The sequence below is a fragment of the Acomys minous genome (assembly GCF_964271855.1).
Source record: "Acomys minous genome assembly, chromosome: 5".
Lineage (NCBI taxonomy): Eukaryota > Metazoa > Chordata > Mammalia > Rodentia > Muridae > Acomys > Acomys minous.
The window spans coordinates 82,668,231-82,683,470 of NC_140494.1; the positions used below are offsets into that span (position 1 = coordinate 82,668,231).

Here is a 15,240-nt window from a genome sequence, read left to right on the forward strand (position 1 = left end):
TATGTGGGTATAACAATAAGTATTTGGAATGTGTTTAAGAATTAAACTTATATAGATGAGTTGTAGTAGGAGGTGCATTCTAGAGTCCTCAGATAAGTTTTTTGCTTCCCATTTGCCCTATTTTTGACATTACAGAATCTGTAAGTTGCTGCTATCTTTTTAGAGAAACAAAAAAGTTTATTACACTATCAATAAATGGAATTGATAGTATAGTATAGTTTAATGGATGGGGAATATATGAGCAGGGAGTATTGTGGGAGTAGAGGAAACAGCCACTAAGAACATTCAGCTTTCAGCTTTCATTATCGACTCACAAAAATGCAATTCTTTCATTCTTTTACTTCAACAGAAGCTTCAACACATAATTCAGCATTGTAACTCTAGTGAAAATTTTAGATTGGTGTGGGTGTTAAAAATGTCATAAAATTAAATCCATTCTAATACAATATATGTAAGAAGAATGGCATAAATGTCAGGATAATCTCATAAATTTCAGATAGTGACATTGTGTTGGCATTAACCAGGAGTAGGTGGTAGACTCAGTGTAGTGAAAAATTCTCTTACCTTATTTGTTCTTTCTTGACTTAATACTGTAAATAATATTAGTAGCCTGCTGCAGATAATTATATCTAAAATTATTTGTATAGTGCCTACTTTTTTGGCCTGTGCCCAAAAACTTCATCTTACAATTTCCACATAGGAATTCAAAATTTCAACAAACCAAAGAGGATCAATACAAACATTCATACGCAAGGGTAATAATCCTTAGTTAATATGGTATGTAGTCATTATTATAAGAAAAACAAATAGATAAAGAGCTGTTACTCTGCTCTCCCTGTGATCCATGAGTAAGTTCAGAAGGCCACATTGAAAGTAACAATGCAATATTAAGAAAATAGCTATTTAGATGATTTTTCTCAAAGCCTTCTGCATATCTTTGTTCCGCAGACTGTATATAAATGGGTTCAGCATTGGAGGAAGCACAGTATACATCAGTGATGCTACAGAAGTCTTCCTGTGGGAGTCTGTAAATGCAGAGCTAATATATACCCCAAATGCTGTCCCATAGAACAAGGAAACAACTGACAGATGAGACCCACATGTTGAGAAAGCTTTATACCTACCCCCTGATGCTGTCATTCTCAGGATGGAAGAGATAATTTTAAAGTAAGAGAAAATAATCCCTACTAGGGGCACGCCACCTAATACACTAGTTACGGCATACACCAGAATGTTATTGAGGAAAGTGTCAGAACATGCAAGCTTAATGACCTGATCAAGTTCACAGAAGAAGTCAGGAATTTCAAAATATGTGCAGAATGACAGCCGCAGAATCATTAAACCATGCAGAAGGGCATCCACAACGCTAATGCACAAAGACAATAAAATCATCAGAAAACACAAGTGGAGTTTCATGATGGCGGTGTAGCGAAGGGGATTGCAGATGGCCACATAACGGTCATAAGCCATCGCTGCAAGGAGAAAGTTTTCCATCCCGGCAAAAAGTAAGACAAAGCTGAGCTGGGTAATGCAGCCTGTGTAACTGATGGCTTTGCTCTGTTTATGAAGGTTTATCAGCATCTTAGGGACAGTGGTGGTGCTGAAGCAGATATCAGTGAAGGACAGGTTAGAGAGTAGGAAGTACATTGGAGTGTGGAGGTGAGAGTCAGAGATAATGGCCAGAATGATGAGCAAGTTCCCAGAAACTGTCGCTAGGTACATGAGCAGGAACAGTCCAAACAGAATGGGCTGAAATTCTGGGTCCTCTGAGAGTCCCAAGAGGAAGAATTGTATTACATCTGTCTGGTTTTCTAATTCCATAATTTGTTTGAGTCTGAATGAGAAAATACAGGTGATTGGTCCAAAAAGTAAAGTACAAGCTCACTCTGACTCTTGCTCTCACTCTCCAACTCCCCATAACTTGCCTTCTACTTCTTTTCTAATTGTTTTTTAATTTCTTTTTTATTATGTTCATTTTTAACATTTACATTTGTATTATTACTCATGTGTAAAATAAACCACATACAGCAGTGAGAACCACGAGACAATCAGAAATTATATAATTGTTATATTCATAGTGAATTGACGGTTTGTATTTGGCTAACTTGGAATAAACATCTTTCCTATCATGTTGTGTTTAAATTTCTGAATGGAAATTGTTATGTATCATATCTCATCTCTGTTAACTTAAACCATCTATCTTGGTGTAATCTTTTATCCTTTGCTTTAATACTTTTGTAGCAAGCAATTATTTGTATTATAGAAGCGAAGAAGAAGAAAAGAAATTATATATAGTTTTTAAACTTAAATTTCTCCAAAGCCTCAGGATTGTAATAATCATATTAAATCTAAAGAAAAGTAAGTCTTAGTTGGTACTGTATGTTAGATACAACTAAGTCTGCATTTGGTGTCTAGGTCATAAACCAGAATATATTTTTCAAGTATGTCAGATATTTGTATCCTCTCATTCATAAGACAGAGAACCATTGCTATGCTTGAGGAGAGCAGTCCAGCATAGCTGACTTCTGATAGGCTTCATGTATCAGTTGATGGAAACAGGTGCAGAGACCCATAGCAAACAATAGGTTGAACTCAGAGAAATATTTGGAAGAGTGGGAGGAAGGATTGATGGAGTCGAATGGTCAAAGACACCATAGGAAGACCTACAGAGTAAACTGACCTGGGCCCATGCAGACTCATAGAGAGTGAACCACCAACCAAAGAGTATGCACGGGTTCAACCGAGACACCCTACACGTATGTAACAGATGTGCAGTTTAGTTATTATGTGGTTCCACTAACAATGGGAGTAGGGGCTATCTCTGACTTTGTTTCCAGCCTTTGAATCCCTTTCTCACAGCTGGGCTCCCTTGTCTGGCCTCAGTGGGAGATGGTGCACTTAGTACTTAAGCCACTTGAGGGGCCAGGGTGGGTTGGTATCCTTTGGGGACCTCCCCTTTTTAAGAAGAAGTGGAGGGAATGACAGGGTTGGGGAGTGAGCTTGTCCATTGCCAAAGTGTCATCACTGAAAAAGTACACATAACGTTATATGAACAACACAGGATATATTTAAGAATGTGCATGTTTACACATGTTGATATAAGCATGCAACAACAATTAGTGAAAAATAGAAGCATTTTGAAGGAGAAAAAAGGCAGCATATGAGACAGTTTGAAAGAGAAATAGAAAGGGATAAAAATGTTTAAATTATTTTGTAATGTCAAAAATAAAAATCAAAAAGAATAAAAAGTAGATTATCTTTAGGATATAATTATCAGACTTCAGAGAAGAATCATTGTATTAAAATTGCCACTAAGAATATTGCCTAAAAAACAAGAAATTCAATAAATAACTCTGATGCTACTATTTTCTCGTGTGCATATAGTGGTGCCTAGTTATAAAATATGTAGTTGCCATATCAACATAAATAGTAGTTCCAATACATGCATAATTTTCCTAAAAGAAGCCTATAATATAACTTTAAGTGTTTAAATGATACCTTTTAAAATATTTAAACTATTCAAAAGTAATACTGAAAACAGTAAAATTATCATCAATAACCATTAAATTAAAAAATGTTGAATATTACTGATGTTATTAGAAGTGAAATGATGCACATTCATTTCTAATTCATATGTGAATTATCCATTTTTGTTTTTTCAAGGAAAGCAGAAGTTCATATTCATGATTCTACTAAGAGTTTTAGTGCATTAATTTTTTAAAATCTGTGAACAGTGTCATTGTATTTCACTTAAAATTTATGTGCTGTCTATGCCTATTCTCATTAATTTTAATATATGCTCGTTCTTAATCATTAATATTAACTTGATTTATTCCAGTGACTTATGTACTTAATCATTTACTTTTTTTCTTTCCAATAGAACATTTATATAATAGTATTGAGATGAATATACTCAAATAAATGTGAAATTTATAGATTTATAAACAAAAATATGTTAAACATAATTTAGTTATTCTATAAATTTTCCCTATAGAAAATAAAATGAAGTAGAATATGAAGGATATATTAAGCAATTAGATTTGTTATTTATAGAAAAACCGTATCTTGTGGTAAAGTATCATAATTGGCTTATTATGGACATATATAAATATTATTGTCTTGGCCATATTCAGTTTTTCTTAGTTTTAAATTTTAAATACCAAAAATTATAGTAATGTATGATCTTGTAGTCAGATGTTATTTAGAATGAAAAAGAGCAATGTCAGCCAAGATTTTGTCTAAATATTTTCTTAGTCTATAAATAAAAATTTAGATTCCACTCACTATATAACTTTTCCAATTGTCAAATGATTAAAATTCAGTTAATCCTGGAAGATTCTTCACAAAATAGGAAGAGTAGATTAGCGTTATGATATAGATTTAGTGTAGGAAATTAGCAGAATGAAGGTTGCTAAAATATTGGTATATAATTAGAAGTAAGCATGAAAAGATGACTGAAAATGATGCAGCTATATGGCCTTTCCTTAGCCCACATAATCCTGAATTGACCTATAGATTAACTCCTGTAAGTACTCAAGATGGTGAAGGAGATTTCAGATTACCTGGGTTTCAAGATTAAAGAATGGCATTAAGTTCCTTCCTGAATATCAGCAAAAATATTGAAGATTTGCCTGGGGAACACTGAACGATGAGGAAGCACTGTGACCCTGTGGAGAAACGGGGAAAAACCATTGTCAGGAAAGCTGCCTAGTACCTGACAAAGCTAATAGCTAGGTGGTCACCAATAGATGACATGCAGCCTCCATGGCCCTTGGGGTTTAATATCCATAGTGCCTCATTAGTCAGACACACCATTCCCATGTGATTACAGAGGAACCAAAACATGTACTTTATTATATATTTTATGGTCTGAACATTTTATTTTATGTAAGTAATTTATTTAGATTCCATCTTATTTGTTATCCCTTCACTTGTATCTTCCTATTCCCCCTCTTTCCCTCATTCATCCTATTCCCCTCCCCTAGGTTGTGACAGAAAGGGCACCTGGTTCCCACTATAAGACCACAGCCTATCAGGTCTCATCCTGGTAGCCTGCTTATTCTTCCTCCAAGTGTCACCAGGTCTCCCCACCAATGGGAGATGGTCAAATAAGGGGCACCAGAGTCCATGTCCAAGTCACTCCCTGCTCTCCACACAGTTGCGGAGAACATGGTGTCTTTTGGCAAAATCTGGATAGGAGTTCTAGGTTTATTGCATGTATTGACCTTGGTTGGTACAGTAGTTTAAGCTGACCCACCCGGGTCCAGATCCGTCCGCCTTAATGGACTTCTTGTAGGTTGCTAGTTCCCTCTGGATCCTTCTACTTCCCCATTCTTCCTTACATCTCTCACCTAGGGTCCCAATAGGAAACCCCAGTATCTATCCCAATCTCGAGCTATTTGAAGATTTTAAGGGGACATTTCTGTTGGGTTAGTGTCCAATTAAAAATGAGTATATGCCATGTGTATGTTTCTTGTTCTGGCTTAACTCACTCAGGATGATAATTTATAGTTCCATCTATTTGCCTGCAAATTTCAGGATTTCTTATTTTTAATAGCTGAATAGTATCCCATGATGTAAATGTACCACAGTTTCTTTATCCACTCTTCGACTGAGGGACATCTAGGTCATTTCCAGGTTCTGGCTATTATAAATAAAGCTGATATGAACATGGTTTAGCATATGTCCTTGTCATGTGGTGGAGCATTTTCTGGGTATATTAAAAGGAGTGGAATAGCTGGGTCTTGAGGAAGGCCTATTCTCAGTTTTCTAAGAGAGCACCAGATAAATTTCCAAAGTGGTTGTACAAGTTTGCACTCCCACCAGCAATGAAGGAGTGTTCCCTTTTCTTCACATCCTTGCAGCATGTGCTGTCACTTGAGTTTTTTTATTTTAGCCATTCTTATTGGTGTAAGATGGTCTCTCAGTGTCATTTCAATTTGCATTTCTCGATGACTAAGGATATTGAGCATTTATTTAAGCATTTCTCAGACATTCAATATTCCTCTGTTGAGAATTCTGTTTAGTTCTGAGCCCTATTTCTTAATTGGGTTATTTGGCTTGGTGGTGCTTAATTTCTTGAGCTACTTATATATTTTTGATATTAGTCCTTTGTTGGATGTAGGATTGGTGAAGATCTTTTCCTTGTCTGTAGGCTGTTACTTCGCTCTATTGACAGTATCTTCTGCCTTGTAGAAGCTTCTAAGCCTCATAATGTCACATTTATCAATTTTTGACCTTAGATCCTGGTCTGTTGGAGTTCTGTACAGGAAGTCGTCTCTTATGCCAATGAGTTCCAGGCCCTTCCCCACTTTTTATTCTAACAGATTTAGAGTCTCTGGTTTTATGTTGAGGTCTTTAATCCAATTGGACTTGAGTTTTGTGCATGGTGATAAATAAGGATTTATTTTCATCTTTCTACAAGTAGACATCCAATTAGATAGCACCAATTGCTGAAGATGCTATTTTTCCCTTGAATAGATTTGTTTTCTTTGTCAAAAATCAAGTGTCCTTATGTGTGTGGACTTATTTCTGGGTCTTCAATTCAATTCCATTGGTCAACCAGCAGGTTACCATTATCATACAGTTTTAATTACTGTTGCTTTATAGTACAGGTTGAGATTGAGTAAGGAGATTCCTCTGGAGAATCTTTTATTGTACATAATTGTTTTAGCTATTCTGAGTTTTTCATTTTTCCATATGAAATTGAGAATTGATTTTTCAATTTCTTTAAAAATTGTGTAGGTATTTTGATAGGGATTGCATTGAATCCATAAATTGCTTTTGGTAAGATGGCCATTTTTACTGTTAATTCTCCTGACCTATGAACAAGGGAGATCTTTACATCTTCTGATGTCATCTTCAATCTCTTTCTTTAGAGATTTGTAGTTTTTTCAAAAAAATCTTTCACTTGCTTGGTTAGAGTTATTCCTAGATACTTTATCTTGCTTGTGGCTATCCTGAAGGCTGTAGTCTCCTTAATATCTTTCTCAACATGTTTTTCATTTGTGTACAGGAAGATTACTGACTTTTCCAGTCAATTTTTTATCCAGCAATTTTGATGAAGGTGTTTATCAGCTGAGGAGTTCTCTGGTGAATTTTTGGGGATCACTTATGTACACTATTATAACATCTGCAAATAGGGATAATTTGACCTCATCGTTTCTCATTTGCATCCCCTTGATCTCCTTTTGTTGTCTTATTGCTCTGGCTAGAACTTCTAAAACTATACTGAAAAGATATGGAGAAAGTGGGCAGCCATGTCTGCCCTGGTTTTAGAGGAATTTCCTTGAGTTTCTCTCCATTTAATTTGATGTTGGCTATTGGTTGGCTCTATATAAACTTTATTATATACGTGTATGTGCCTTGTATGCCTGATCTATCCAAAATTTTAAACATGAATGGGTGTTGAATTTTGTCAAATGCTTTTTCAGCATCTAAGAAGATGATCATGTGATTTTTTTCTTTCAGTTTGTTTAAATGGTGAATTACATTGATGGGTTTCTGTATATTGAACCATGCCTGCATGCCAAGAATTAAGCCTACTTGGTCATGGTGAATGATATCTTTGAGGTGTTTTTGGATTCAGTTTGTGAGTACTTATTGACTATTTTTGTATCAATGTTCATAAGAGAAATTGGTCTTAAATTCTCTTCTTTTTTGGGTCTCTCTGAGATTTAGGTATAAAGGTGACTGTGGCCTCAAAGAAGGAGTATGGTAATATACCATCCATTTCTATTTTGTGCAGTAGCTTGAAGCTCTTCTTTGAAGGTCTGGTAGAATTCTGTGCTGAAACCATCTGGCCCTGGGATTGTTTTTGGTTTGGAGACGTTTAATGACAGCTACTATTTTTCTAGAAGAAATAGGACTATTTAGTATGTTTATCTGATCTTGATTCTATTTTGGCAAGTAGAAATGATCACGAAAATTGTCCATTTCCCTTAGATTCTCAATTTTTGTGGCATATAAGTCTTTCAAGTAAGACCTTATGATACTTCATATTTCTTCAGTGTCTATTGTTCTGTTTCCCTTTTCATTTCTGATTTTGTTGATTTGGATAGTGTCTCTCTGCCTTTTAGGCAGTTTAGCTAAGGGTTTGCCTACCTTGTCGATTCTCTCAAAGAATCAGTTCCTGATTTTGTTGATTCTTTGAATTTTTCTCTTTGTTTCTAATTTGTTAATTTCAGCCCTAATTTCAGCTTCATGATTTCCAGCCATCTACTTCTCTTGCATGTTTCTTCTTCTTTTTTATCTAGGGCTTCCAAATGTGCTGTTATATGACATATATGACCATAGTCCACAGTGATCTGATAGGATACAAGGTATTATTTCAATTTTCATGTATCTGTTGAGGCTTGTTTTGTGACTCACTATATGATCAATTTTGGAGAAGGTTCCATGAGGTGCTGAGAAGAAGGAATAAACCTTTGTGTTTGGGTGAAAAGTTCTCTAAATATATTAGATCGATTTGCTTCATGATGTCATTTATTGTCATTATTTCTCAATTTAGTTTCTGCTTCATTGACCTATCCTTTAGTAAAAGTGGGGTGTTTAAGTCTCCCACTATCAATTTGTGGGTGTCAATGTGTGTTGTAAGCTTTGCTAAAATTTCTTTTATAAATGTGGATGCCCCCGTATTGGGACCACAGATGTTCAGAATTGTGACGTCATTTTCATTGACTTTACCTTTAATGAGTATATAGTGTCTTTTCTCCTCTCTTTTGATTAAATTAGGTTGAAAGCCTATTTTATTAGATATTAAAATAGCTACACCAGCTTGCTTCCTATGTCCATTTGCTTGGAATAACTTTTTTCAGCTTTTATCATTAGGTAATATCTATCCATGTGGCTGAGATGTGTTTCTTAATGCAGAAGGATGTTGGATCTTGTTTATGCATCCATTCAGTTAGTCTGTGTCTTCTTTGGGAGAATTGAGACCATTGACGTTGAGAAATAATAATGACCAGTGGCTGTTAAGTCCCTTGATTTTTATGTTGGTTGCAAATTTGATGTTGGTGTGTGGTTTTGTTTCTGTGGTAGTGTAGTTATATATTTCCTGTGTAATTTTGGTTCTAGTTTGTCACTTTGGGTGGGAATTTTCCTTCTAGTAACTTCTGTATGGCCAGATTTGTGGATAGGTACTGTTTGAATTTGTTTTTGTCATGGAATATCTTATTTTCTCCATCAATGGCTATTGATATTTTCACTGTGTATAGTAGTCTGGCCTGCCATCTGTGGTCTCTCAGGGTTTGCAAGACATCTGTCCAGGCTCTTCTGGCTTTTATGGTCTCTGCTAAGAAGTTGGGTATAATTCTAATCGATTTGCCATTATATGTTACTTGGCTCATTTCCCTTGCTGATTTTAATATTTTTCTTTGTATATTTGGTGTTTTGATTATTATGTGGTGGGATGATTTTCTTTTCTGGTCTATTCTATTTGGAGTTCTGTAGGCCTCTTGTATGTTTATATGCATCTCCTTCCTTAAACTGGGTATGTTTTCTTCTATGATTTTGTTATAACATTTTCTGGGCCTTGGAGCCTGGCATCTTCTCTTTCCTCAATGCCTATTATCTTCAGGTTTCATCTTTTCATGGTGTCCTTGATTTCTTGGTTGCTTCATGTCAAGAATTTTTCAGATTTAGCATTTTCTTTAATGGTTGTTTCTAGTTCTACCATACTACCTTCTACTCCTGAGATTCATTTCTCCATCTCTTGAACTCTGTTAGAGAACTTTATGTGTGCATCACTTGCTTTTTTCTCTAAGTTCTCTCATTCCTGGTTTTCTTCTGACAGTGCTTTTATCATTGTTTCCATTTTCATCTTTGGGTCTTGAACTGTTTTATTGATTTCCTTCACCTGATTGTTTGTATTTTCCTGAATTTCTTCCAGTGCCTCTCTATTGGCTCTTTAATGTCTTCATTAATGTCTGTTTGGGTGCATCTTCCTTCATTTGTTTATGGATTTTATTCATTTCCTCCATTATCATCTTCATTACTGTGGACTTGAGGTCATTTTCTTGTGTTTCAATTGTGTTTGAGGTTCCAGGACTGATTTCTTTGCAATAGTTGGAATTTGGAGATGCCATATTGTTTTGGTTTTTTGTTCTTTGTGTTTTTATGCCCCCTTCTAGTCATCTTGCTGTCTCTGGCATTGGGAGGTAGTTTCTGGTGTCCTTCCCTGGATCAAGCAGGTAACATGGTTTCAGCTGCAGGGAACTTTACTCCACACCCTGGGTTCCCCACTGGGTCAGCAGAGGCTGGTGCTGGTGGTCTGTAGCCCAAGAATCAGTTTGAGTTATGGTAGATAATGCCAGTTATCCTGCCTTTATCTGGATTTGAGAACCTTGCCCTAGGGCACTGGGGCTTTGGGAGCCTAGGCTCAGTCTTCGCTAGAGTGCCAGAACCCCTGCTGGCTTGTGGGCTTGTCTAACATTCCTCCTGATCTGTCCAGGCTGTGTGGTCTAGGTTCAGTCCTACTTGAGAGAGCAGATACTACCCTCTGGCTGGTGGGAGTTAGCTGACTTCTGTGCCAATCCCTTCAGGCCAATTCAGTCCCTTCTGAGCATGCATGGGTACTCCCACTGGGTTGCTGCAGTCTGCACAAAACTCAATGACAGTTATATCAAAGGCCTCAACATAATACCAAATAGAATAAATTAATTAGAAGAAAAAGTTGAGAAGAGCCTTGAACTCATTGACACAAAAGATAACTTCCTGAATAGAGCTCAGAGTCTAAGAATAGCAATTAATAGATAGGACCCTGTGAAACTGAAGTGCTTCATTAAGGCAAAGGACTTTGCAGGAAAATGAAAATACAGTTTACAGATTAGGAAAAGTTATACACCAATCCTATATCCAACAAAGGAATAATTTCCAATTTATACAAACAAATAAAAAAATTAACACTAACAAATAAAATAACCCAAATTAAAAATGGAGCATAGAGCTAAGCAGAAAAATATCAAATGGCCGAGAAGCACATAGAGAAATGTTCAACATCCTTAGCCACCAGGGAAATGCAAATCAAAAAGAATCTGAGATTTCATCTTACACCTGTCAGAATGGCCAAGATAAAAAATTCAAGTGACAGTACATGCTGGTGAAGATGTAGAGTAAGGGGAATACTCTTCCATTCCTAGTGGGAGTACAAAGTCATATAACCACTTTGGAAGGAAATCTGGTGCTTTTTTAGAAAACTGGGTACAGCTCCACCTCAATTCCAGCTATACCATTCCTGGGCATATACCCAAAAGACGTTCCACCATGCAACAAAGACATTTACTCAACTATGTTCACAGTGGTATTATTCATAATATCCAGAAGCTGGAAACAATCCAAATGTCCCTCACTGGATAAATGGATAAGGAAACTGTGCTACATGTACAAAATGGGATGTTGTTTAGCTTTCAAAAACAAGGACATCATGAAATTTGCAGGTGAATGGATTGAGCTGGAAAAGATTATCCTGAGTGAACTAACCCAGAACCAGAATGACATCAATGGAATATATTGATTTATAAGCAGATATTAGTTATATAATACAGGATAACCATATTACATCCATAGACATAAGCCACCTAAGTAACAAGGAGGACTCTAGGGAGGATGCTTAATTCTCATTCAGAAGACCAAATAGAATAGACACTGGAGTAGATAAAGAGAGGAAATAGGACAGGAGAGGGTTAATAAAAACTGTTACCCTATTCACGTGGTGATCACCAAAGTCACTGTGGACCCTGTAGGCTAAATCATATCATATCATCTTCCTTTTGTCATTTATTTATTTATTTATTCAACTTATGTTCCTTTTGTAGGTCTTCGCTCCTACCCAGACAGTTCCACCCTACTTCTGTCTTTCCCTTATGCCTCCTTACCTACTCCAAGCAAACAGACTCAAGAAACAAGTTAGAACAGCCATTCTAGTATCTACTAAAATAGACGTTCCATGAAGACTAAACAAAAGATGTGGGAATACCGTTTCCAGCCCTTTACTCTGAGATAATGTCTACCTCTGTTCCTGAGTTGTTTTTCGTGTTTGAAGAAGATGACATGCAGCCAGGCTCCTGTGAAGAAAAGATATCCATGATTTTACCCACTTAAGAATTCTGTGAATTACTTTAGCAACCTACAAGGCAATATATACTTACCCATGTGATCATGACACAAATTTTATAAGGGTAAGCAATTACACAGCAATTGGATTTAAGGACCAATTTATAGGAAGGAATCCAGGCCTGGTACTGTAAGCCTGATTAAAAGACCATAACATGAGGAGTCATAGACCTCTGGAGGAAGTAATTGTACTATCTACCTAAAGTTACAATGCATTAAATTGCTTGTATGTGGTGTGTGTGTGTGTGTGTGTGTGTGTGTGTGTGTGTGTGTGTACCAGAGATATGACTCTTAGCTATAATTAGAGAATCTTCTATTTCCAGTAATCTTCAATGAACTCAGAGACTTGCATCTGCACAAAACACACAGAAAGAAGTGATAAAAAATTTTTTTAGTCTTAAATAACATTTACTCTCTAAGGTTCAGGGTACATTGAGGAAGATGAAACAGATAGACTATAGGAGACAAAAGACAGTGAACTTAAGGCTGCAAAATATCATCACCTGGCCCATACATGGCATTACACTTATGATGTCTCACTAATTACAGTCGTTGCAGTGGGTCTGAAGAAGAATGGACCTGTCAACAGCTGATGACTGATGAGAGAAGTCTCAGAAAGACTTATGTCTTACTGCTTGGCTTTTTCCTATGGGTAGATGCAAGGAAAGAGGGAATTAAGCCTTCAGTTGTATGCTCACTGCTTACTTTACTGATCTCCGATGCATAATAAATCCCATCTCATTGTCAGACAGATGCATGTGATTGAATATGTGTGTCACAAAATGAAACTAAAAATCCCAAGTCTAGGAAAGAAATGAGTGGGAAAAGAAAGAATGGGAAGACAGAAGAGGGAATGCATTGTGTATATTTATAGTATTGTCAAAGCTTTAGAATAATTAGCAAAAGAATAAAAGTATCCATAGACTGAAACTTTCTACATAAAATGTAAAAATTAAAGTAAAAGTTCTCACAACAACAATGTTTAAAAAATTCTTTGAAATTATAATTCCTGCAAGTGATCAGAAACAGTAGAAAAGAATTTTTATTCTCAGGGGTCAATAAATTATACATGTTGAATTCCATGCTTCTATACACTCAGTAGTTAAGTCCTTCTCTCTGGAGATTAGAGATGCAGTAAAATAGATGGTCTAGTGGGGAACACTGGGCATTGAGTTCCTGAGATACCTACACTACATTGTTAGAGTCAGCCTGTGGCCAACCCACTAATCTTTGTCAGGATCAAGCATCAGAACTTTCAACCAAAGATGATCATGCTTTGCCAGGATCTCCTTGAATCCTGAGACACCTGATCTTGCACAACATCCAGGTGAGATTCTGAGCATCATTATCAGTAAGACAGCAGACGTACCATGGTACTTTACTAAGTACATTGAAAACAAGAACATGCGTTTTCAAGTCTATCCTGAGAAGAGATGAGGGTATGCAGAACAATTCATGAGAAATAAGACCTTTCACTTCACATGTCTGTGATTGATCCTCTGCTTTAACATCCTCCTATATATTTATACTGATATGCACATATCTTTCACTCTGCTTGTATAATACTATTTACAAGAAGAGTGCCCATTTATTTATGACCAGACATTGGCCATTACTCAACTATAAAGACTGTCTAAATTCATTCAGATACTTTCTGTTGTGGTGGTTGTGGACATGGATTTGGTTAAAGTGTGTATTTGCTAAATTTTTCTAAACTATAATTGCTAAAACTTGAGGCTTAAAGGCCAAGGAAGGTGGATCTCTATGAATTCAAGGCCAGCCTGGTCTGCAAAGCGAGTCTAGGTTAGCCAGGGCTACATGGAGAAACCCTGTCTCAAAAAACAAAAAAAAATAAAATAAAATAAGATAAAATAAAATATTTCTACTGTGGTTCTGGAGTTTAGCAGAAAAATCAAATGTATTCTGATTTCTTTTTTCCTGAGGCTTGGAGATGCCTATCCTTACCTGCACTTTAATGTGGCTGTTATTCCATGCATATGTATATTTATATATGCACATATATGATTATGTATCTTCCCAATCTTTCCTTTTAACAAGGACACAATTCATATTGGACCAGTACACCACAATTGGCCACATACTAATTTAATAAACAACCTCAAAATTTAGCTATCTTCTGAGGAGTTTGGGTGATAAATAGAAATTTGAAGTATGTTTGTTCTTTGTCAGTCCATCTGTAATTAACTTTGTATATTCCTATATGAATCATAAGAGAGTTAGCGCTATCAATTAAGTATGCTTTGAGAACTAGGGAGATATATATATAACAACATCTTGAATCTTCCTAATAACTATGAGATATTTAAAACAGAAACATCTCAAAGTGTACAATTAACAATAACATGTTAGTGAAAGGAGGCTTGAGGGTCATGGAGAAAGTTCCTCTCATTTTTAATTTCAACATTCAAATGTCAGTAAATTAATTTTGGTTACTGATTTAAAAAATGGGATCAAAGCCAAACTTCTTGGGCTGAGGGAAGACATAGTATTTTAAATAAAAGCACCATGAAGTTTCTATCTAGACTGCATTCTGGTAACTAACAAAGATAAATCACTGCTGCCTCCATTGAAAATTAATCAAGAATCTTCCATCAAGCATCTAGACATAACAAAACCTTTCACAGATCTATTACAGAGACATTAAATACACAGCTATCTTAAATTTTAGGTTGACATAATTTCTGTAAGCATTTTCCAATATCAACCATTAAGAATACCTTATACTGTTTCACAGTAGTTTGACTGTCTTGTAACCTGGGGCCTGTTTCTCTCACTCAAATTCATTAGATTGAGATGAGAAAGGCTATGTAGGCAAAAGGAGGCCAGTATTTAATCCTGGTAACAGATACCCATGACAATAACTTGTTTCTTCGCACAGTTAACCAGATCTGATATTTTGTTGTACTTCAGATATTTCTAAAATAATGAAGTAATAAACATATAAACTTTACTTCTCTTGCAAAGACATTTGATCTTGAATAAAATACGGTCTTTTATCTGTGGATCTATATTAAACATGTATTCATAAATAAAAGGAGGCATATTACTCATCACTTAAGGAAATCAAGCAGTGTGCGTTGGTCAAATAGAGAAATATGAATCTACTTA

At 35.9% G+C, this 15,240-nt stretch overlaps 1 protein-coding gene across 1 annotated transcript; it reads right to left on the minus strand.

The window, feature by feature from the left end:
- Window positions 1–903: 903 nt before the first annotated feature.
- On the minus strand, window positions 904–1,821 carry LOC311598229 (olfactory receptor 7G2-like; the record flags this gene model as incomplete). The annotated part of the gene is made up of 1 exon (XM_084783244.1): window positions 904–1,821. One exon carries the CDS (start codon window positions 1,819–1,821, stop codon window positions 904–906), a length of 918 nt encoding a protein of 305 aa, XP_084639370.1.
- Between the last annotated feature and the right edge of the window lie 13,419 nt (window positions 1,822–15,240).